Source organism: Nerophis ophidion, linkage group LG16 (assembly GCF_033978795.1).
Source record: "Nerophis ophidion isolate RoL-2023_Sa linkage group LG16, RoL_Noph_v1.0, whole genome shotgun sequence".
In the NCBI taxonomy this organism is placed as follows: Eukaryota; Metazoa; Chordata; class Actinopteri; order Syngnathiformes; family Syngnathidae; genus Nerophis; species Nerophis ophidion.
Genome location: NC_084626.1, coordinates 36,956,996 through 36,981,379, shown reverse-complemented (window position 1 = coordinate 36,981,379; position 24,384 = coordinate 36,956,996). Strand labels below are relative to the sequence as shown.

The following is a 24,384-nucleotide window of genomic DNA, read 5'->3' as shown; positions in this document are numbered from 1 at the left end:
TACCGAAAATACTGTGTATATATGTATATATATGTATATATAATATATATATATCCATCCATCCATCCATTTTCTGACGCTTATTCCGATATATATATATATATATATATATATATATATATATATATATATATATATATATATATATATATATATATATATATATATATATATATATATATATATATATATATATATATATAAATTGATAATATATATATATATTTACACACAATTGTTAAATACAGTGTATATGTAATAGTAAATAATGTAGTGACTATTTTTTTTAATAATTATTTTCAATTTAAATATATATGTACAGTATTTCTGTCAAGAAAATATTAACGTTAAATATTATTTGTGTATCTTATATAAGCTACATTTTTTCAAAATGTGTTAACTAAAATTAAATTAAACCAGGACAAGAGCCCAGTGGTTTGCTAGAAGGCAGACACACACGCGCGCACACACACATACACACACACACACTTACACAAACACACACTTCCAGAAGGTAGAAAGGGGTCAAAAGTCAATGAAAGCAAAAGTCGAGAAGTCAGGCCTCAGTCGCGTCCTCCTCCTGTGATCTGCAGCAGGAAGCTGAAGAGGTAGACGATGTCCAGGTAGATGCTGAGCGTGGCGAAGACGTACTCTTCGGGACTGATGGCGTAGCGTTTGTTCCCCAGCAGCATCTGAGTGTCGAAGGCCAGGAACTTGAGAAGACAGACGGATGGTTTAACAGGATGTCCACAAACAAAGTTCCTATTTAGCTTTACCTCCACCTGGGACTTATCGCTACGGTCAAGTGGGAGCAATAAACAAATCTACGTTGTCTGCACATGCTCGCCACCTAGAGGACTGGAGTGTTTTGACATATCCAATTCTGCATACAATTGGTGTTCAGTACTAGTCCACAGGGTGTGTGCTTTAACCTCTTAAGGCCCAAGCTGTTTGTTTACATCCATTCATCCATTTCTACCGCTTATTCCGTTTGGGGTCGTGGGCCTATCTCAGCTACAATAGGGCGGAAGGCGGGGTACACCCTGGACAAGTCGCCACCTCATCGCAGGGCCAACACAGATAGACAGACTACACTCACATTCACACACTAGGGCCAATTTAGTGTTGCCAATCAACCTATCCCCAGGTGCATGTCTTTGGAGATGGGGGGAAGCCGGAGTACCCGGAGGTAACCCACGCATTCACGGGGAGAACATGCAAACTCCACACAAAAAGATCCCGAGCCCGGGATTGAACCCTGACTACTCAGGACCTTCGTATTGTGAGGCAGTTGCACTAATCCCTATACCACCATGAAGCCCTGTTTGTTTACATGCATTTTTTTTATTTTTCTTTGTTATTTGGGCTTATTGGACCTTAATTAGAATAAAAACTAAAAATCATCTTTTATATGATGTACTTAGTCCATAAGTACACAAACGTGTACTTCATGTGTAGTGACATGCTAATTTTTATTTTTACACGTTTTTTCCAAATGTTATTGTATGTTATTTTCTTCTGACACCACCAGATAACAGTATAAGTGTCCATATGTCAGCATAAGACCCCAATTCAGTAGTGTACACAATTTTTGAAATAATAGCTAAAAGGTGCTGTCCACGCATGTGGCCAACTAAGGCCTTTAGAGGTTAAATATGCAGAATGTCAGTGACCAGGAAGTCCGAGGCGGAGGTTTGTGTTTTGAAACCAGCCAATCAGGTTGTGGCCATTCTCACCAGAGTGAAGAGGATGGCTCCTAAAACGGCATAAATGGCGTGCAACCAAGGAACCTGTGGGACCACATGGTACAGAAGCGCTGTTCAGAAAGAAGTTGTGGGCAGTAACTCCTACGAGACGGGAGCGCCTGAACACTCGCATTTGGACGTTGCTGAAAAGGAGGGACTCACATATCCGAAAGGGACGACGATGGACAGCATGATGGCGCACAGCAACATGACCACACACAGTGAGAACAGGACGCCCTGACAGGAAGTCACGTCAACCTGGAAACGGCGGGAAAGGCTCCGTTATTAAAGTGTATAATAACAATCATGTTGTACGGCTTATACAATACAAAGCCAATATCGGAGGAGTAGTGGCTGATACCGATATCAATCTGATGCGATATTAGCACATTCATCATTTTGTAGTGAGGAATGTTAAAAAATGCTTAGTCAATTGAATTGATTCCAACTGAGAACGGTGGTAAGCATGAAAAACATTAACCTATTTATTATTAACCCTTTTCAATAGACTTATCCCGTCCTCAAGTTAAAGGCCTACTGAAATGAGATTTTCTTATTTAAACAGGGATAGCAGGTCCATTCTATGTGTCATACATGATCATTTCGCGATATTGCCATATTTTTGCTGAAAGTATTTAGTAGAGAACATCGACGATAAAGTTTGCAACTTTTGGTCGCTAACAGAAAAGCCCTGCCTTTACCGGAAGTCGCAGACGATGACGTCACCCGTTGAGGGCTCCTCACGTCCTCACATTGTTTTTAATGGGAGCCTCCAACAAAAAGAGCTATTCGGACCGAGAAAACGACAATTTCCCCATTAATTTGAGCGAGGTTGAAAGATTCGTGTTTGAGGATATTGATAGCGACAGATTAGAAAAAAAAAATCAAGTTAAAAAAAAAACACCATTGCATTGGGACGGATTCAGATGTTTTTAGACACATTTAGTAGGATAATTATTGGAAATCTCTTATCTTTCTTTTGTGTTGCTAGTGTTTTAGTGAGTTTAATAGTACCTGATAGTCGGAAGGGTGTGTCCACGGGTGTCTTGAGGCCAGTGTCTGATGGAAGTCGACGGCACAAGCTCAGCTGATCTCCGGTAAGTGGAGACTTTTTACCACAATTTTCTCACCGAAAACTGTTGGTTGACATTTGGTAGGGATCCATGTTCGCTTGACCGCTCTGATCCATAGGAAAGTTTCACCTCCGGGAATTTTAAACTAGGAATCACCGTGTGTTTGTGTGGCTAAAGGCTAAAGCTTCCCAACTTCATCTTTCTACTTTGACTTCTCCATTATTAATTGAAAAAATTGCACAAAAATTAAGAAACAGATGTCCAAAATACTGTGTAATTATGCGGTTAAAGCAGCCGACTTTTAGCTGTGTGTGTGCGCAGCGCTAATATTTCCTAACAGTCCGTGACGTCACGCGTACACGTCAGCATTCCGCGACGTTTTCAACAGCAGACTTCGCAGGAAATTTAAAATTGGAATTTAGTAAACTAAAAAGGACATATTGGCATGTGTTACAATGTTAATATTTCATCATTGATATATAAACTATCAGACTGCGTGGTGGGTAGTAGTGGGTTTCAGTAGGCCGATAAAGTGGAGTGGTAATTGTGTTTTGGCGACACCTAGTGGCCACAATAAATCATGAAGCGAAGCTCATGAGTCATTAAGCTGAATGATGCGGACACGTTTGTTACTGGATACTTTCTGACACGCCTCTGCCTTTGAGACTGTGTGTGTGTTTTCCTGGGCATGACGTTAAAGTGCATCCGGCAGTGGAGGCTCCTCTATGTGGTCTTGGGGCCCTAGGAGGTTAACCCCTTTACTACTGTCACCCCAGGTGGCCCTTGGCAAAGGCCTAGTACCTGACTGCCCCCTAGCCAGGGATACGGTGAAGACCTTAACGGCGGAGCAGGCGGAAGATGGTATATTTAGGAACTACAACAACGGCCTCAATGGCGGCAGAAGGCTGCAGCAGAAACAGGGTCACCAGTCCTCTTGGACTCCATTTCACTGGACCCTGACCCGATTCTGTTAAGGATGGTGTGTTGCACCAGTCTCCCCACGTTAAACAAAAACGCGCACAAGCATCCTCCATAAAGGGGTACACCCCTACCTGGAGGATCGTCATACTCATTAGAGTGACCGCCGATGATGATGGTGTGTGTAAGTAATTTATATTTGTTTATATTGTGTTGTTTTAGACCAGCGGTGTCAAACTCATTTTTATTGAGGGCCACATCACAGTAATGATTGCTTTCAAATGGCCGCTTTTTAAAAATTAATTTACCTTATGGATGCGGGTAATAACCTGTGATTATTCATGATTAATCGAAATGCATTTGCATTTGATTATTCAAATGTTTTATGTATAACTTGCTTTAAAATCATGAATAAAGGTGAAAAGCAGATATTTAACTATTTGTTTTTATCGCACAAAAATATTTTTGCAATTGGCATGATCATCCATCCATCCAGATAATATTAAAGATTAAAATATGCATGTGTTTCCGTCACTATTTAATAAATGAATGCACTTAGTAAAAAATAATAATAAATAAATAATTTTAGCAAAACCCTTTTTTTCCAGGCTTTCACAGCACACATAAAATGACGTGGCGGGCCAGATCCGGCCCCGGGCCTTGAGTTTGACACCAGTGTTTTAGACTGCTGTATTGTTCAATTAAAGGCCTACTGAAATGAGATTTTCTTATTTAAACGGGGATAGCAGATCCATTCTATTTGTCATACTTGATCATTTCGCAATATTGCCGTATTTTTGCTGAAAGGATTTAGTGGAGAACATCGAATATAAAGTTTGAAAGTTTGCAACTTTTGGTCGCTAATAAAAAAGTCTTGCCTGTACCGGAAGTAGCAGACGATGTGCGTGTGACGTCACCGTTGTGAGGGCTCCTCACATCCTCACGTTGTTTATAATGTGAGCTTCCAGCAGCAAGAGCTATTCGGACCGAGAAAGCGACAATTTCCCAATTAATTTGAGCAAGGATGAAAGATTCGGGGATGAGAAAAGTTAGAGTGAAGCACAAAAAAAAAAGCAACGGCTCCAGGCGGCGGCAGTGAGACTGTTTCAGATGTAATTAGACACATTTACTAGAATAATTCTGGAAGATCCCTTATCTGCTTATTGTTTTAATTAGGGGTGTGGGAAAAAATCAAATCGAATACGAATCGAATTGTTTACATTGTGCGATTCAGAATAGATTCTCATTTTTAAAAAATCGATTATTTTTTTTATTTTTTTTATTTTTATCAATCCAACAAACCACTACACAGCAACACCACAACAATGCAATCTAATTACAAAACCAAACCTGACCCAGCAACACTCAGAAGAGAAATTGAGAAGACACAAACACGACACAGAACAAACCAAAAGTAATGAAACAAAAATGAATATTATCAACAACAGTATCAATACTAATTATAATTCAGCATAGCAGTGATTAAAAATCCCTCACTGACATTATCATCAGACATTTATAAAAATAATAAAAAAAGAACAATAGTGTCACAGTGGCTTACACTTGCATCGCATCTCTTAAGGTTGACAAAAAACTGTGTCCAATGTTTTCACAAAGATAAAATTTGTCATATTTTTGGTTCGTTTAATAGTTAAAACAAATGTACATTATTGCAATCAGTTGATAAAACATTGTCCTTTACAATTATAAAAAGCCTTTTTTTTTTTTTAAATCTACTACTCTGCTAGCATGTCAGCAGACTGGGGTGGATCCTGCTGAAATCCTATGTATTGAATGAATACAGAATCGTTTTGAATCGGAAAAATATCGTTTTTGAATCGATAATCGAATCGAATCGAAAAAATTGATGTATTATCGAATCGTGACCCCAAGAATCGATATTGAATCGAATCGTGGGACAACTAAAGATTCATAGCCCTAGTTTTAATAGTGTTTTAGTGAGATTGTAAAGTCATACCTGAAAGCCAGTGTCTCTGAGAGGAGCCAAGATCACAGCTGCCTTTTTGAGCTGCAGGAGGAAGTCGCATAATCCGCTGAAGTCTCCGTTAAGAGCTGACTTAATATCACAATTTTCCCATCCAAAAACTTGCTGGTTGACGCAGAAAAAACATGTTCGTTTGACCGCTCTGTGTTAAAGCTTTACTACAAACGAAGAAACACCGGCTGTGTCTTGGTTGCTGAAGACAGCTGCAATCCACCGCTTTCCACCAACAGCATTCTTCTTTATAATCTCCATTATTAATTGAACAAATTGCAAAAGATTCAGCAACACAGATGTCCAAATTACTGTGTAATTATGCGATGAAAACAGATGACTTTTAGCCATGTGTGGTGCTGGGCTAATATCTCCGCTACAACCCGAGACGTCACAAACACGCAACGTTTTCAACAAGAAACTCCACGGGAAATTTAAAATTACAATTAATAAACTAAAAAAGCCATATTGGCATGTGTTGCAATGTTAATATTTCATCATTGATATATAAACTATCAGACTGCGTGGTCGGTAGTAGTGGGTTTCAGTAGGCCTTTAAGAACACTTATGGCGTATGTCTGGCTTGTGTGCTATTGCGTGCTTAGCTGCTGTGTAGCTGCTAGCTCCTAGTAGCGTATAGCCTACCATGTTTACCTTTTACCTTACAAGAAAAGTACAACCCTGTGTGCTTATTGGAGGACATTTAAAGGGGAACATTATCACAATTTCTGAAGGGTTAAAACCAATTAAAATCAGTTCCAAGTGGCTTATTTTTATTTTTCAAAGTTTTTCTCAAAATTTTACCTAGCACGCAATATCCTGAAAAACGGCTTCAAAGTGCTTGATTTTAACCGTCGTTATATCCACCTGTCCATTATCCTGTGACGTCACTGCATGACTACACAGAAACAAACATGGCGGATAGCACAGAAAGGTATAGCGATATTAGCTCAGATTCAGACTCGGATTTCAGCGGCGTAAGGGATTCAACAGATTACGCATGTATTGAAACGAATGGTTGGAGTGTGGAGGCAGGTAGCGAAAACTAAATTGAAGAAGAAAATGAAGCTATTGAGCCATATCACGACAGACAGCGGGACAGGAGGAAGCGAGGACGAATTCGGCGATCGCCTTCTAAACAATGATTGGTATGTGTTTGTTTGGCATTAAATGTGGGTGGAGGGAAAGACTGGATGCAAATATAGCTACAAATGAGGCATAATTATGCAATATGTACATACAGCTAGCCTAAATAGCATGTTAGCATTGATTAGCTTGCAGTCATGCCGTGACCAAATATGTCTGATTAGCACACTCCACATAAGTCAATAACATCAACAAAACTCAACTTTGTGCATTCATGCACTACGTTAAAAGTTTGGTTGACAAAATGAGACAGAAAAAGAAGTGGCATAAATCACGTCTTAGCCAACATATCTGCGTGAAGAGACTGCCGTCGTCCCTGAATAGCTCGCACTCCGGCAGATTCAGTGGTGGTCTATTTTCCAATATTGCAGATTTCGTTGACTTTATTGTTGGGAATGCATCTGCTTTGAGTGTCGCAGGATATCCACACATTCTTGCCATCTCTGTTGTAGGTTAGCTGTCGTCGGTAAAGTGTGCGGAACAAACGAGGGACTTTCGCATCTTTTGACCACTGGTGCAACTTGAATCCGTCCCTGATCGTGTTGTTACACCTCCGACAACACACCGACGAGGCATGATGTCTCCAAGGTACGGGAAAACAGTCGAAAAAAAACGGAAAATAACAGAGCTGATTTGACTTGGTGCATGGGATAAGATTGAGAAAATGGCGGATCGCTTCATGTTGTGACGTCACGGGTGAAAGGTCATCGCTCCGACAGGATATCAAATGAAAAGCGTTTAAATCGCGAAATTCACCCTTTTAGAGTTCGGAAATCGGTTAAAAAACATATGGTCTTTTTTCTGCAACATCAAGGTATATATTGACGCTTACATAGGTCTGGTGATAATGTTCCCCTTTAAGTCATAACTGCTTGTGTCGTAATAAGCCGATACTTGTTTGTTTTGCTGATATCAGAGTGATATCAATATCAGATGAGGACACCCCATTTATATGATGTACTGTATGTTAACAGTGCCAAATGTGTGACAATGTCGATTGAGCACATTATATAACGGACAGTTACTCCATTTTTGGTGCCGTGTGGTGTCTGCTCGCTAGTTAAGATGTTTCTGCTTCTTCTCACTTTGCTCTGGAAGCTGAAGACGGTGACGGAGAAACACACGATGGCCGTGATTCCCAAACACAGCACCACAGACTTGGTGTTGTAAAAGCTGGGGGAAAAGGAGAAGTTAAGGTGCATATTTATTCGGCGGGGAAGTAGACACCTGTGTGGGCTCACCTGGACACAAAGCCCATCATGAAAGCCATGCTCAGAGTCTGCGTGAGGAAGAAAGAGTTGAACCAAAAGTTGATTAAGATGGTTACAGGGAAAAAAACAACACACATTGTGACTTAAGGCATACTCACAAAGACAACTAACAAAATGATGTTCCAAGGAACTTGTCTCCTGTTGAAGGTGGGGGGAAAAAAACTCCATGAATCCATCATCCAATATTACTATTTTAATGTCATCATTCAATTTTATAGGAAAATTGTATCGTGTTAATCCGATCATTATTAGAAATATTTCATCTTACCCATTTAATCAGACAGCTACTTATCTACTGCAGTGGAGAGAGTAAGGAGCACCAAATTCCTGGGGGTGCACATCAGTGAGGACCTGTCATGGACTACCAACACCGCATCACCGGTGAAGAAGGCCCAAAAGCGCCTTTACTTCCTGCGAAAACTAAAGCGGGCAAGTGCTCCACCACCCATCCTGACCACTTTTTACAGAGGCACCATTGAAAGCATCCTTTCTAGCTGCATCACTGTGTGGGGCGGGAGCTACACTCAACACAACAGAAGAGACCTGTGAAAACAGCTGGGAAAATCATTGGTGCATCACTCCCATCTCTTCAGGACTTATACACCACCCGCCTCACCCGCAAAGCACTCACAATTGTGAGTGACGCAAGCCACCCCGCACACAACCTGTTCAGCCTCCTTCCCTCTGGAAGAAGACACAAGAGCCTCCACTCTCGCACCACCAGACTCACCAACAGCTTTCACCACCAGGCTGTTAGGCTGCTGAACTCTCTCTCCCTCCCCGCGCCACCCCCTCAATCCTCAGTCCGATCCAACAGGCTGTCAGGACTTTGAAATCCCAATCCCCGGAACAACCTGAACTCTAAACCCCAAGACCCACAGAAAAAATGACTATGCAAAATTGCACACATCTGCTGCTATATCATAAGTATTTGCACTACTGAAGAAACACTCATTGTTTACAGCCATATCCTATTTAAAAACAACAGGAACTATATATATGGTCACTTTAGTAGGTAGACATATTCACGTTGTACTTTACTGTTGTTTTCTTTTCTTTTAGTCTACTCAATTTCGTTTCCTTTGTATGTCTTTACATGTAAAGAAATTGACAAATAAAGCTGACTTGACTTGATATAGAAAAATTTTTTTCATTTCAATCATATTATTTCATTGAACATATTTCATGTCAATACATTAATAATTTACCATTTTGATTACATGTTTTATCAGGAATATTTTGTCATAAGAATCTGCTTTTTTATTATTTATTTCTTAGTCAATTTGATGCTTAATAAAACCCAACAAAAATGTCATTTTAATTAGATATTTTATTACAATATTTTTAATGTAATCATTTACTTTGATTTAAATGTTTGTATATTTAATATTAATTTATTTGTTTTTTTTGCAGTACTTTATCATGTTAATTGGATATACTGTATTTCCTTGAATTGCCGCCGGGGCGCTAATTGTCACGCCTGTAAATCTAGTTTTATGTTTGATCATGTTTTGTTTTGGGGCGGCATAGCTCGGTTGGTAGAGTGGCTGTGCCAGTAACTTGAGGGTTGCAAGTTCGATTCCCGCTTCTGCCATTCTAGTCACTGCCGTGTCCTTGGGCAAGACACTTTACCCACCTGCTCCCAGTGCCACCCACACTGGTTTAAAATTTAACTTAGATATTGGGTTATGTAAAGCGCTTTGAGTCACTAGAGAAAAGCGCTATATAAATATAATTCACTTCACTTCATTTTTGTTTTCTGGACTCTTGTTCCATTTTGCACTTCCTGGTTTGCTTTTGTTACCATGTCAACGCATTAGTTCCCACCTTGTCACGCCCCTGCCCTCAGTCCAGCACCTGTTCCTGATTACCACAGCCAGTATTTAAGTAATTTTCTTTCTGTTCATCAGTCTGGGAACTTTGCTTTCATTGCCTTTCATACTTCATGCCATGCTTTTCGGTTCATCCACGCCAAGTAAGTTTTTGTTTGTATTTATGCCTTTGATAGTATATTTTGTTTGTTTGTAGATAGTATAGCCATTGTGCTGTTTTTGATCTAAGTTTTAGTATAGATTATTATCCGCCATTGAGCGCGCTTTTTGTTTTGCCTTTTTTGTATTTTGAGTATAAATAAAAACAATCATGTACCTGAATTCACGCCTGGCTCGTCCTGTAATCCCTCTGCGTCGAAGGAGCACAAACAATCCATGTCCAGGTCTGACACTAATTAATTTAAAACCTCTTCTCTCTCCGGCACTTACCAAAGGTATGCAGTAAAAATGTGAGTGTGATGTAAGCTTGGACCTTAAATCCTACTGAGTAGCTCTTAATTTTCTTCCCTTTATGCAATTTCAAATTACCGGTATTTAAATCAGCCTCCTCCGTTTTGAAAATGATGACAGGGGAAGTGTCACTCGTGACGTCGCGAGTTTGACCAGGCGGTAATACTAAGCATGCGCTAATTATTTTGGGAAGCGAGTTCATACTATATGCCCTGCGGCAATTCAAGGAAATACGGTAATCTGAATATTTTGTCATGTTATTTTTTGTATTTACGCAGGTTAACTATTTGATGTTTTATTAGAAATATTTTGTTATATATTTGACTTTAAATATCATGTAAATATTATTTAATGCTGCAATGAGGTGGCGACTTGTCCAGGGTGTACGCCCCCTTCCGCCCGATTGTAGCTGAGATAGGCACCAGCGCCCCCCGCAACCCCAAAGGGAATAAGCGGTAGAAAAATGGATGGTCTGGATATTATGTAATGTTAGTCAGATGTTTATTGTGTATATTTTACCACTTTAATTTGAGGTTGTATGAATATTTTATCATGTTGTTTAAAAGAAATCTTTGAAATGTTCTATCGTTTCATCATATTTTTATTTTGGAAATTATCATGTTGGTTTGATCTTTTACTCTGAATATTTGATCATGTCAATTAGATATTTTAATCAAATGATTGTGTCACCTTTTTTTTTAGCAGGTTACTTATTTTATGTTTTAATAAAAATTTAATTCAGTTTAAATTTATGTTAATCAGACGTTTATGCTGAATATTTTAACTCCCATTTGATGTTATATTTCATCGTGTTAATTAGCAGTTGGATTATATTTAATGATTTAATTCGATTTTTATTTTAGAATGTTTTACTTTGAATATTTTAAGTGAATTTGATTTTTTTTACTAATCATTGCCGTTTAAGAAATGTAATCATTCGATATTTTATCACGCAAATTTTGTAAATTTGGTTTTAAATATGTTATCACTCAAATTTGATGTTTTATTATAAATATGTTATCGAGGTAATTATTTGTTTTATTAGTATTATCAGAAATCCTTTAATAATATTATTAATAAGAATATACTGGTGTTTGTGTGATGTTTGATTATAAATATTGTATTGTGTATTTGACAATGTATTAGGAATCTGGTATAATAATTGGATGATACAGGAAACATAATGAATGTTATTTAAAAGTGTATTTAAAATAGTTATATTGTTTTGAGAAAAAAAATATCTGTAAATCAATTAGTTCATCGTAAATATTGTTTGTTATAATTAATTTGTGATAATTTATCACGTTAATTTTATGTCTTATGGAACAAAATTGTTAGCTATTTTTTATAAATATAAATATTTTGTTTAATTATTTTATTTTACTTTATGTTTATCTTACACAGGTGTTTTTTTCTAAATATTAGATTTTGTTAATTTGATGTTTTATCATAAAATGTTATATTGATGTAATGATAGAAACTCATTAGCAGTACCTGAGGTCTCCGCAGCAGGACAAAGCGATGTAAGTGGCGAAGAAGGTGAGACTGTGAAGCAAAGTGTAAAGAAACGAGCATCAAATGGGACATTTTAGTCCACGTCTTTGCTGTAGTGTGAGACGAGACACAACAAAGTGATCCACTCACTAGGATGCCATGTACAGGCTGGGGTGGGTCTGAATGAAGAAGCGTACAGGTGCACTGCAAAAACAAATGGAGATTAACATGACCGAACTAATGTGCCTGTCATTGTTATCTTTGCAAAGGCAGAAGACTTGACACTGCATCATTACCTCATGTTGTGAGTATGCGGGGAAGTTAGTGCTTACCAAAATGTGAAGAGAGCGACAATCGCCACGGTCACAAGAAGCTGCACCATGAGAATGGCATAGACCTGCAGAAAACAGGCAACATGTTTGGATAATCATAGTTTCAGTCAGGTACGGAGGCGCCAGATCTTATAATATCATGTCAAGTCATCATTAAATGGCCCTGAAATGTCAAAAGGCATTAATATATCATGTTCTTTTCCAATACCTTTATAACAGTAATTCAGACGGGATATGCTCATTTTAAAATGAGATTTACAGCCCCGACATATTATTGTTTTCATTTTGATGTCCCGCCCTCCAACCGTTTGACCAATTAAAAAGTCTGTGAGTGTGTCACATCCAGGTTGCCACCTTCGTCGGGCTACTGCCACTGGTAAAGTTACTAAACATGTCAGACCTTAGTCAATCTGAAAGGCGTTGTTATGATTCTCAACTTATTCATGACAAATCCAGGAACAAAACAAGGATTTGTATCGGGGATGCCTTTGAAAGATGGAGACGATTGAAGGCAATTTTCATCCGACGCCAAACTTACCAATATCCTCCTTGATACAGTAGGTAAGTTAGGCATTTACGTTTTCTTATTACTTGTAAGAAATGGACATTTTGTATTATTGTCCAATACAGTCTATGATCTTGTCTAACAAAGCGACCTATAGGCTAACAGGGGAAATAAATGCCCGTTAGCCTGTACTGTATGTTGATGTGTCTTCCATCTGACAGGGCAAAATATATTTTCGACAAGTAAAACCTACGTGGATATGGGTAGTGTCAGTGGCTATTTCGTTCTCAATATGCTGATAGGCTGAGGAAATGGGTTCCAGCTAGAGATGTCCGACAATGGCTTTTTTGCCGATATCCGATATTCCTATATCCTTAATTACCGATTTCGATATCAACTGATACCGATATATACAGTTGTGGAATTGCCACATTATTATGCCTAATTTTGTAGGGATGCCATGCTGGATGCATTAAACAATGTAACAAGGTTTTCGAAAATAAATCAACTCAAGTTATGGAAAAAAAAGGCCAACATGGCACTGCCATATTTATTGTTGAAGTCACAAAGTGCATTATTTTTTTTAACATGCCTCAAAACAGCAGCTTTGAATTTGGGACTTGCTCTCCCCGAGAGAGCATGAGGAGGTTGAGATGGGCAGGGGACAGGGGGGTAGAGGGTAGCGGGGGCGTATATTGTAGCCTCCTGGAAGAGTTAGTGCTGCAATGGTTTCTGGGTATTTGTTATGTTGTGTTTATGTTGTTACGTTGTGGATGTTCTCCGGAAATGTGTTTGTCATTCTTGTTTGGTGTGGGTTCACAGTGTGGCACTATTTGTAACAGTGTTAAACTTGTTTATACGTCCACCCTCAGTGTGACCTGTATGGGTGTTGACCAAGTATGCGTTGCATTCACTTGTGTGTGTGAAAAGCCGTCGATATTATGTGATTGGGCTGGCACGCAGGAGCAGTGCCTTTTAAGGTTTATTGGTGCTCTGTACCTTTTCCCTACGTCCATGTACTACTCCATTCAGCTGTGTTTTAAAAAGTCATACATTTTACTTTTTGATACCGATAATTTCCGATATCACATTTTAAAGCATTTATCGGCCGATAATATCGGCAGTCCGATATTATTGGACATCTCTAGTTCCAATCATCATGGCAATGTGAAACGTACGCAAACAGCCAGATCACATGATAAAATAATTCCTCATTCATGTTTGCATATTGTGGACTTCTTGTACCGAGTTATATGGCAATCTGACACGTTTGAAACAGTAGCTTGTAGGCATACCTTGGTAAAACGTCTCCTCCTTAGTTTTTGGTATGCATGCCCTACTTATTTTCACCAATATAACCATTGCTAGTGTTGGTTGTAGTTTGTTTTAGTCTTTGTTTTCTGATAGCACTGACCATAATAGAGATGCGCGGTTTGCGGTCCCGTCCACGGCGGATAAACCGCGGGTCTGGCGGGTGACATGATGAAAAAAATAGATTTTAATTCGATTCGGGCGGGTGGCAGTTGAACCATCCGGAAATATTTGATAAACATGGTTCTGGGATCGGTAACCTTTGCCATTCAAAGAGCCATTTAAGACCCGTGTCACAAAGCGAAGAAGACAATAGGAGACGCAAACACTCTCTAGATGACTGCCGGCTGTCACCCAGACAATAAGTATTAGGGCGTGCTATGAAGCCTTTGGCTTTGTCGCCTACTACAACATGTACGATCTGCTTATCAGTCCAGCATCATGTTGTGTGTGTGGCTTCCGAGGTAACACGCACACGACTGCAGGGCATACTGGGTGACAGAGTACACTAATGGTTCTGATATAAACAATTTTAACACTCTTAGTAATATGCGCCACGTTGTGAAGCCACACCAAACAAGATTGACAAACACATTTCGGGAGAACATCCTCCCAGTAACACAACATAAACGCAACACAAGAAATACCCAGAATCCTTTGTATCCATGACACTTCCTGACTATTTTATACACCCCGCTAGTTCCAGGTTGGATCCCCGCTTCCGCCATCCTAGTCACTGCCATTGTGTCCTTGGGCAAGACACTTTACCCACCTGCTCCCAGTGCCACCCACACTGGTTTAATTGTAACTTAGATATTTGGTTTCACTATGTAAAAGCGCTTTGAGTCACTAGAGAAAAGCGCTATATAAATATAATTCACTTCACATTTGTTGTGATATTGTACGCAGGCATGACATACTTCTTCCTTAAAGTTTCTGTGTAAAATGTGTTTGTTAGAGATTGGTTATTGACAAAATGCTGGTCTATTCAGCTATTACGGTCCAAGCACCTCAAACCCTAGTAAGAGGCAGTGGTTGTTTGAAGTTCCTTGGAGTAGCCCAGTCGATGGAGTTGGATTCCACTGTGTATCTGGCAACCTCAGTCAGGGAGAGGGGGAGGGGACTACAGAATTTTGACCGTGATTGCAGTACCATTTCTGGCCACATTATTACATATGACCTTTAAAGGCCTACTGAAACCCACTACTGCCGACCACGCAGTCTGATAGTTTATATATCAATGATGAAATATTAACATTGCAACACATGCCAATACGGCCTTTTTAGTTTACTAAATTTCAATTTTAAATTTCCCGCGAGTTTCTTGTTGAAAACGTCGCGGAATGATGACGCGTACGCGTCACATCACGGCCTGTCAGGAAATATTAGCGGCTGCACCACTAGCGGCTAAAAGTCGTCTGCTTTAACCGCAAAATTACACAGTATTTTGGACATCTGTGTTGCTGAATCTTTTGCAATATGTTCATTTAAAAATGGAGACTATAAAGAACAATGCTGTTGGTGGAAAGCGGTGTATTGCAGCTGTCTTTAGCACCGAGACGCAGCCGGTGTTTCTTTGTTTGTTGTGAAGCAGAGCAGTCAAGCGAACATGTTTTCTCTACGTCAACCAGCATGTTTTTGGATGGGGAAATTGTGATATATATCTTACCGGAGAAATCATTGGATTATTCGTCGTCCTGCAGCAGCGGCAGCTGTAAGCTTGGCTCCTCTACTTCTCTCTGAGACACTTCGTGTTCACCGCAGCCACCCGACCTCGAGGTATGTCTTTACAATCTTTTAAATCTCACTAAAACACTATTAACACTACAATCAGATAAGGGACCTTCCAGAATTAACCTAGTGAATGTGTCTAATTACATCTGAAACGCTCACACTGCCGTCGCCCAGAGCCGTCGCTTTTTTTTTTTTCTTTCTTTTTTTTTTCTATTCCTTCACTATCAATATCCTAATACACAAAACTTTCATCCTCGCTCAAATTAATGGGGAAATTGTCGCTTTCTCGGTCCGAATTGCTTTTACTGCTGGTGGCTCCCATTAAAAACAATGTGAATATGTGTGGAGCCCTGCAACTCGTGACGTCACGTGCACATACTTCTGGTACAGGCAAGGCTTTTCTATTAGCGACCAAAAGTTGCGAACTTTATCGTCAATGTTCTCTACTAAATCCTTTCAGCAAAAATATGGCAATATCGCGAAATGATCAAGTATGACACATAGAATGGACCTGCTATTCCCGTTTAAATAAGAAAATCTCATTTCTTTAGGCCTTTTAAAAGTGAAAGTCAGGATGTATAACTGCCTCCGGTTATAGTCCGGCGTCTACCCGACAAAGAAGTACAGTGCAACCCAGGTTTTGGCTGGCGATAATGCCGAGGAGAAGCCAGAGCTTGAAACATATTCTGTAATTTCTTCCCAGTTATTGCCAGATGAATGGCATGAAAAGTATGCGTCGTACCTTCCTGATGAAGGTCCGCCTGATGGTCTGGTCATCCCAGGAAAACTGCGCCTGCATCTCCTCGTAGCCTAAATAAATCAGAGGCCGATGGTTGGGATGTTTTCACGTGAGACAAAACACTTGGATGTTGATGATGGAGGTTTGTGCAAGGTTTTACCTGCAGTCGCTTCCTGATAAGATGGCGGCTCATTCTGAATGTTGACCTGCTGACATGAAACAAGTGCTGATACTGTTACATTTAAAAAAAAAATTGAAATGCAAATAGCATCCGATCGTAATGTAAGTGTTCAGAGGTCCTGTTTTTATTTCACTAATAAGTTCACACTGAGCAAAATAAGGCTGCCTGGAAGAGAAACCGCAGCATTGGCGTGACCCGGGGGTCTTTAGCGCCGCCCTAGTGGCTCTCTGGAGCTTTTTCAACAATATATGGAAATGACTACAATGGCATGAAAAAATATACTTTTTTTTTAATATGGTTTCTGTAGGAGGACAAACATGACACAAACCTTCCTAATTGTTAGAAATCCCACTGTTTATATTAAACATGCTTCACTGATGAGAGTATTTGGCAAGCACTGTTTTGTCCTACTAATTTCAGCCATCCTTGAACTCACCGTAGTTTGTTTACATGTACAACTTTCTCACACGCTGCCACAGAAATATGTGTTTTATGCCACTCCTTCTTTGTCTAATTTTGTCCACCAAACATTTCATGCTGTTCGTGAATGCACAAAGGTGAGCTTTGTTGATTTTATTGATTTGCTGGAGTGCTAATCAGGCATATTTGTCAGGCTTTCCCCTGACAGTTTGTCTGTTTTAGTTTTTTCCTCTGCATTTGTCTGTTTCCTCTGTGTTTAGTATCTCCTGTCTTTAGTTCCTGTTTAGTGCTCTTATTTTGTCAGCTTCCTGTCTTGTTCCCTGAGTGCTGTGTTCCTCCTCAGCTGCGGCTGATTGGCACCTGGCCACACCCGTTGCCAATCAGCCTGCTCCTATTTGTACCTGCTTTGTCTTGTGTCAGTTGCTGGATCATTGTATTGCATTCTCGTTGCCACTTGTCACTCTTGTCGCGCTACCTGTCGTGCTACATTTTGTCCTGGTCGTCGTAGCGGTAAGCTGTTTCTGTTAGCATTAGCTATTTCCAGTTTTTTTCTGTTTGTTTTCCACTAGCTTCCATGCTAAAGTTCCTTTTTGTTTTTCTAGCTCCCAGTGCTAGCTCCCTTAGTTTGTTATTCCGCCCACGTGCGTGCTTTTTGTTTGTTCTTCTTCTATTATTTATATCAAATCATGTCTTCATACCCAATGCCTGCCTCCATCTCTGCATCTTGGGGTTCGACAACAAATATCCCTGACAATATTTGGTCAATCCATGACCGCAAACTAATCAATGCTAACATGCTATTTAGGCTAGCTGTATGTACATATTGCATCATTATGCCTCATTAGCAGGTATATTTGACCTCATTTAATTTCCTCAACTCATGTCCTCCGTGTATTTATTTTATATTTGCATGTCTCCTGACACATTATTTGTATGTAATATTGGCTGAGTTTCTAATGGTTGTTTGTGTGCCATGTTGTTCCAGACAACAGCAAACATTACCCAGCTTGCAAAGATTGTAATAAATCCACAACAAGAAGACAGCCTGCCGTTTCCTGCACCTTGGACACACACACACACACACACACACACACACAGCCAGTAACTTCCAGAAGTTTTCTCATCCTGTGGGAAGCCTCCATTTTACTAATGTTTTCCAATGTTGCAAAAATGTGTAGAATAAAAATTAAAACACAACATTTCTGTCAGCCTTTGATCGTAGGCTAATACAGCTAATATAGACACCATGTGTTGCCTTCATTATAACACTTATGTAAGACTTTTAATTTTTTGCTGCTCCAGACAGATTTATTTTCGTATTTTTGGTCCAATATGGCTCTTTCAACATTTTGGGTTGCCGACCCCTGACGTAACACAACGTCCCTATTTTAGAGCGCTAAGGAGACTGGAACAACAGTGCCTCTGCTGGTGACAGTCAAGTAATGCATTCTTCTTTGCCTACACCGCTTTGAGGTAAATCAGCAACAAATTCCACACAAATGACAACATTAGTGAACACACAACGTATCACATTATAGTTTGTGTTTGGTCTATTTAGTATTTTGGGATAAACAACGCTTATTTACAAGTGAGCAAGATTTGGTATCATCAATTAATATTCATCCATCCATCCATTTATTACCGCTTTGTCCCTTTCAGAGTCGATTCTTATCATGAATTCGAATTATGAACTAAAGATTTTTGACTAGAGATGTGTCCATCGACCGGCCGACAATCAGTATCGGACAATTTTTGTGAAAAACGAAGCGATGTAGCGACAAAAGGTGTTTACTGACAGTGGTTCACAAAGTGGTGAACCTCGCCAGTGGCGTTGCCAGACAGATTTCACTGGGGCACGTGCCCCACTGTTGATCTGCAGTGCCCCAGTAAAATTTTCACCAATTAAAAAAAAACGCTTCAGAGTTTTAAGTCTACATAACATAGACAACAGCGCACATACTACTTAGTATGGTAATTGATTGCTACTGTATTCACTCCACGTAACGATGAGCACATGGCTAATTAATATGGTAATTTATCCATGTGTGGATCGACACTTCATTGAGAGAGAGAGACAGAGAGAGGGAGTGAGAGAGAGAGAGAGAGAGAGAGAGAGAGAGAGAGAGAGAGAGAGAGAGAGAAAAAGGATGTGAATCACTGCGTGAGGTAGGTAACGTTAGCCAACAACAATTTGTTAATTATATTATTTTGATCTGCGATGAGGTGGCGACTTGTCCAGGGTGTACCCCGCCTTCCGCCCGATTGTAGCTGAGATAGGCGCCAGCGCCCCCCGCGACCCCAAAGATGGGAATGAACGGTAGAAAATGGATGGATGGATATTATTTTGATTTTGATTTGACTCAAACTGTAACTCCTAGATGGATATCAGAAAGTTATTCGCCAGCACTAGGGAAGAAGCAGCAGGAATGAGAGATGTAAGTGAAGTCCTAGCTAGTTAAGCAACATCATTGTCTTAAGTTGATGCTAAGTTAGCTAAGGTTATTCCTTGTATCAAGACAAACATATTCATTTGCTGTACGAGCTGTCGGGGGAATTTCTAATGAACATGAAACATAATGTTGGTTATTGTCTGCTGGTTCTGCATCAATGATGATTTGGGGTAAGCATGTGTGAGCTGAGTGCTTCTCAAATGGTTTATCTTCAGGAAGAAAAACATTTTTCCATATCATCAAGTCGTGAGCCAAATTTTTAAATCATTCAAGTTTATTTCACAGAAAAATAGCACAGTAGACTTGGCTTGTTAATCGGTGTGACTTTGACTAAAATAATCTTGTTTTGTCATAAGAAAAATGGCTACAGCTAAAGCATCTGGTTTTGTTTCCAGAAAAAATAGTAAAAAATACATTTCTGTATTTGTTTTCAGAAAGATGGCTGAAAATATCGGGTTTTGTTTCCCAATTTAGATTTTAAAAAAATATATTTCCATGTCTGTCCTGAGTCCTCCTCCAACTTGTTAGCCGGTTTGCCTTTTGCTAAAATACTCACTAATTGTCACTAGAAAAATGGCTAAAAATATCTGATTTTGTTGCCACAATTTGATTTTTTTCTCCCTAAACTTTTTTTTTTCATGCACACATATGACTGCGACTCACTGAAAATGACACACAATCCACTTTTATGTCACGACCCAGCAGTTGGGAACCACTGGTCAACTGTATAACAGTTACTGTAATATTTCCATGTCTGTCCAGAGTGATTGACCACTTTGCAAAAATGAAAACGAGACGTTACAGTTTACTTCTCAGAAAATGATTCCCTGAACAGACACACAACAGTTGTTCATTTATTCTACTACTGTGGCTTTATTGTTTTGTGTATATTTTATAGTTTTGTGTATCTGAAATAGGATTAGCCACATTGCCATGAATGGAAATTAAATAATATAAAAGAACCCAGAGATGTAGGGGTGCTTTATTTTTTGTTTTACTTTTGCAGATGTTAAATTTGCAGATGATTACTGCAATATATATTTCAAAAAGATTCATTGCTCTTCCTTTTTGCTTTTACCAGTAGCAGTTTAGAAGTCTGGAGTAAAAAAGTGCACAAGTAGGTCAAATGCATTAGTTAATTTCAGGTGGTTAATCAAAGATCCATACAACATAATCTGATTTCATAGTTTAAAGCACTATTTATGTATTTTTTATGATAAGTGCTAAAAATGTTTTTGCTTGCGCGCTTTGCAAGCTCACATGAATTATTTGTGCCCCAGGTGTGCCCCAGTACAGTATTAGGCCTCTGACCCTCGCCCCATCCTTGTTGGTGAATGACTGAAGCTGCTTGTGTACCCAGTCATGGCACCCACTTTAATTTTGATTGATTGATACTTTTATTAGTAGATTGCACAGTTCAGTACATATTCCGTACAATTGACCACTAAATGGTAACACCCCAATAAGTTTTTCAACTTGTTTAAGTCGGGGTCCACGTTAATCAATTCCACCTGTTCACAATTAGCCTGTTCACCTGTGGGATGTTCCAAATAAGTGTTTGATGTGCATTCCATTCCTCAACCTTCTCAGTCTTTTTTGCCACTTGTGCCAGCTTGTTTGAAAAATGTTGCAGGCATCAAATTCCAAGTGAGCAAATATTTGCAAAAAATAACAAAGTTTTCCAGTTTGAACATTAAGTATCTTGTCTTTGCAGTCTGTTCATTTGAATATAAGTTGAAAAGGATTTGCATATTATTGTATTTTGTTTTTATTAACAATTTACACAACGTGACAATTTCACTGGTTTTGGGGTTTGTACTTTGTAAACACTTTTAAGTTTGAAGAGTTTCTTGAAGTGGATTATATCAGTACATTGATTGATTTCTTTGCTTAATCCGTTCCATAATTGAATTTCACATACTGACATACTGAAGGTCTTAAGTGTTGTACGTGCGTACAAATGTTTTAAAGTACATTTTTCTCTAAGGTGATATTTCTCCTCTTCTGTTGAGAAGAATTGTTGTCCATTTTTGGGTGGCAGATTGTAGTTTGCTTTGTGCATAATTCTAGTTGTTTGCAAATTCATCATATCGTGGAATTTCAGTATTTTCTATTCAATGTGGCCCCAATGTGGCTTAGACGTCATTTGCATGCGCAGCTCGATAAAGTGAAAAGTTGACCGGATTCCGCAAATGAACAAGAAAGTCGCTACTACTACTACAAAATTAAATTAAAGTCGTCACACTTTAAAAATGTGTGTTTTTTCCACGTGAAAATAAACAAAAGTAATATCCATCCATCCATTTTCTACAAATTGTCTTTTTTTGGGGTGTTTATCTCAGCTGCATTCGGGCGGCAGGCGGTGTACACCCTGGACAAGTCGCCACTTCATCGCAGGGCCAACACAGATAGATAACATTCACACTCACATTGACAATTTAATGTTGTCTATCAACCTATCCCCAGGTGCGTGTCTTTGGAGGTGGGAGGAATTTCCACGTAGTCACGGGAAGAACATGCAAACTCCACACAGAAAGATCCCCAGCCCGAGATTGAACTCAGGACTTTCGTATTGTGAGGCACATGCACTAACCCCTGTACCACCGAGCTGCCCGCAAAAGTAATGTAATGTATGAATAGATATATATTTGGGAGGGTTGTAATCTTTTTATAGCTGTTAAGTAGAGGAGACACAGACACCAGCGGGGATCTACTTGAGCTTTATTTTTAACTCACTTACGTAAACAATTTATGTAATGTACCTAACAATTAAACAAACACGCTGCAGCGTCAACTCCAGCCCTTCAACAATCGCTATTTCTTTTTAATTAAAATATATATTCATATATTACATCGAACCATGTTATTTCTGCACTGTTGACAAGTGATGCACGGAAAATTGGAAGACTTTGCTCACTTGAAGCACTTTGGACTGTTCGGACTGGCAGAAAAAAAATCAGATCTGTGTCACTTGAGGCCAAAAAAATGAATAAAAGATTTGGAATGCAGTGCAATATCAGATCAATACAAGAGTCAGGTTATATGTTTATTTTTTATGTTTTTGTTATTGTTTACAAACTTTTAAACCACATGTTTTAGAATAGAATGGACTTTATTGTCATTATATTTGCATATAACGAGATTAAAGACTTCAACTTAAGGTGCGGTAGTGGGAACAAATATGGGGTGAAATAAATGAAATAAGAGGTAAAAAGGAAAAACTAGCAATTGAAATAAACAGACTACTATCCAATACGAATAAGCAATCCTGTACAATATACAAAACACTATGGAAGTACAAAATACAAAATATTGTACAATATACAGAGCAAGACAGGAGTACCGAAGTAATAAATAACAATCAGTGTCGGGCGTATTTTAAAAGCGTGGGAGATTGTATTTCTGCTTTTGTTTAGTTATTGTGTACTTTTGACATTGTTTTGATTAAACAATTGTAGGCCCTGCGATGAGGCGGCGACTTGTCCAGGGTGTACTCCGCCTTCCGCCCAATTGTAACCGGGCCCCCCGCGTCCCAAAGGGAATAAGCTGTACAAAATGGATGGATGGATAAACAATTGTATGTAATTAAATAGGATAATAAACTCGTTGAAATATTGTGTTGATCTTGTCAAGCTGTCAATATCACCATGAATGCATCAGTGATCAGTATCAGCCGATCTCACTCTGATCAGAACTTCCCTATACTTGTGTTAAAAGCTTGACCTCGGCTCATTTAACAATATGGTGTACGATGATGTAAAAGAGGCTTCGCTACATATCTTAGCCTGCCAGCAACAGACACAGGAGCTGTATCTTTACTTCTTTAGTTTTTCTTTGGGTTTTCATGACATCATAAAATTAAGAAAAAAAATATTTTTGTTAAATAAAAAACGGCAACTCAATCCTTCAGTCCTATAAGCAGATTCCTACAGGTTGCATGTGAAAAAAACAGCAAGGTAAATAATGCACATTAATGCAATACACGGCTTAATATACATTAACAAAATATAGCGTCAATCATTGATCTAAAATGGTAGGTTCAACATTAAAGCATACCTTTTCCTTTTTCATGGTTTCCCTTTGTTTTGGAGAGGAAAAAATAACAATTAAACTCTTGTTGACGCCAAAACGAGAGAAAAATCGGAATATGTCTTCTTCGCAAACTTGTTGTTGCTCTGATTTTGTCTCCTCTGTGAGGATTACGCCGCAGCTTTACGTCCCCTCCATGCCGTTAATCTCTCTCTAACCCTGATCCAAAGCTCAACCTCTCCTCTTCCTAATGAGGTCGGTCCGGCGAAGTGCAGGTAGTCCAGGAAACCTGGAGAACAATCTTAAATGTACAATCCAGCTGATGAAACATCTGTGCTATTTCTCTCTTTAAGCCGCCATCCACTTTCAATGACTTACATAGATAAGTTACAGCTGCAAATATACGTATAATATTATAATTTAATTAGTATATGTGTTTCTACTCACATTAGACATGTTAATGTGCTACGTAGTCCAATATGGCTCTTTCAACATTTTGGGTTGCCGACCCCTGGCGTAACACAACGTCCCTATTTTAGAGTACTGAGGAGACCGGAACAACAGTGCCTCTGCTGGTGACAGTCAAGTAATGCATTCTTCTTTGCCTACACCACTTTCAGGTAAATCAGCAACAAATCGCACACAATTGACAACATTAGTAAACACACTACGTATCACATTATAGTTTGTGTTTGGTCTATTTAGCATTTTGGGATAAACAACGCTTATTTACAAGTGAGTAAGATTTGGTATCATTA

The 24,384-nt window shown here is 39.0% G+C and overlaps 1 protein-coding gene across 3 annotated transcripts; it reads right to left on the bottom strand.

The window, feature by feature from the left end:
• Positions 1 to 216: 216 nt before the first annotated feature.
• Positions 217 to 23,807, bottom strand: faim2b (Fas apoptotic inhibitory molecule 2b). 3 transcript variants are annotated; one of them, XM_061875129.1, is made up of 12 exons: positions 23,654 to 23,807; positions 16,707 to 16,755; positions 16,550 to 16,617; positions 12,258 to 12,322; positions 12,076 to 12,129; positions 11,926 to 11,976; positions 8,248 to 8,287; positions 8,120 to 8,157; positions 7,964 to 8,051; positions 1,908 to 2,003; positions 1,737 to 1,790; positions 217 to 692 (listed from the first exon to the last, which is right to left on the bottom strand). In XM_061875129.1, exons 1-12 carry the CDS (start codon positions 23,666 to 23,668, stop codon positions 564 to 566), a joined length of 747 nt encoding a protein of 248 aa, XP_061731113.1. In that variant the 5' UTR covers positions 23,669 to 23,807; the 3' UTR covers positions 217 to 563. The 3 variants fall into 3 exon arrangements, with proteins under 3 accessions (XP_061731113.1, XP_061731111.1, XP_061731112.1); XM_061875127.1 differs by having other exon boundaries at positions 220 to 713; XM_061875128.1 differs by having other exon boundaries at positions 220 to 713; positions 16,707 to 16,752; positions 23,654 to 23,802.
• Positions 23,808 to 24,384: the final 577 nt, after the last annotated feature.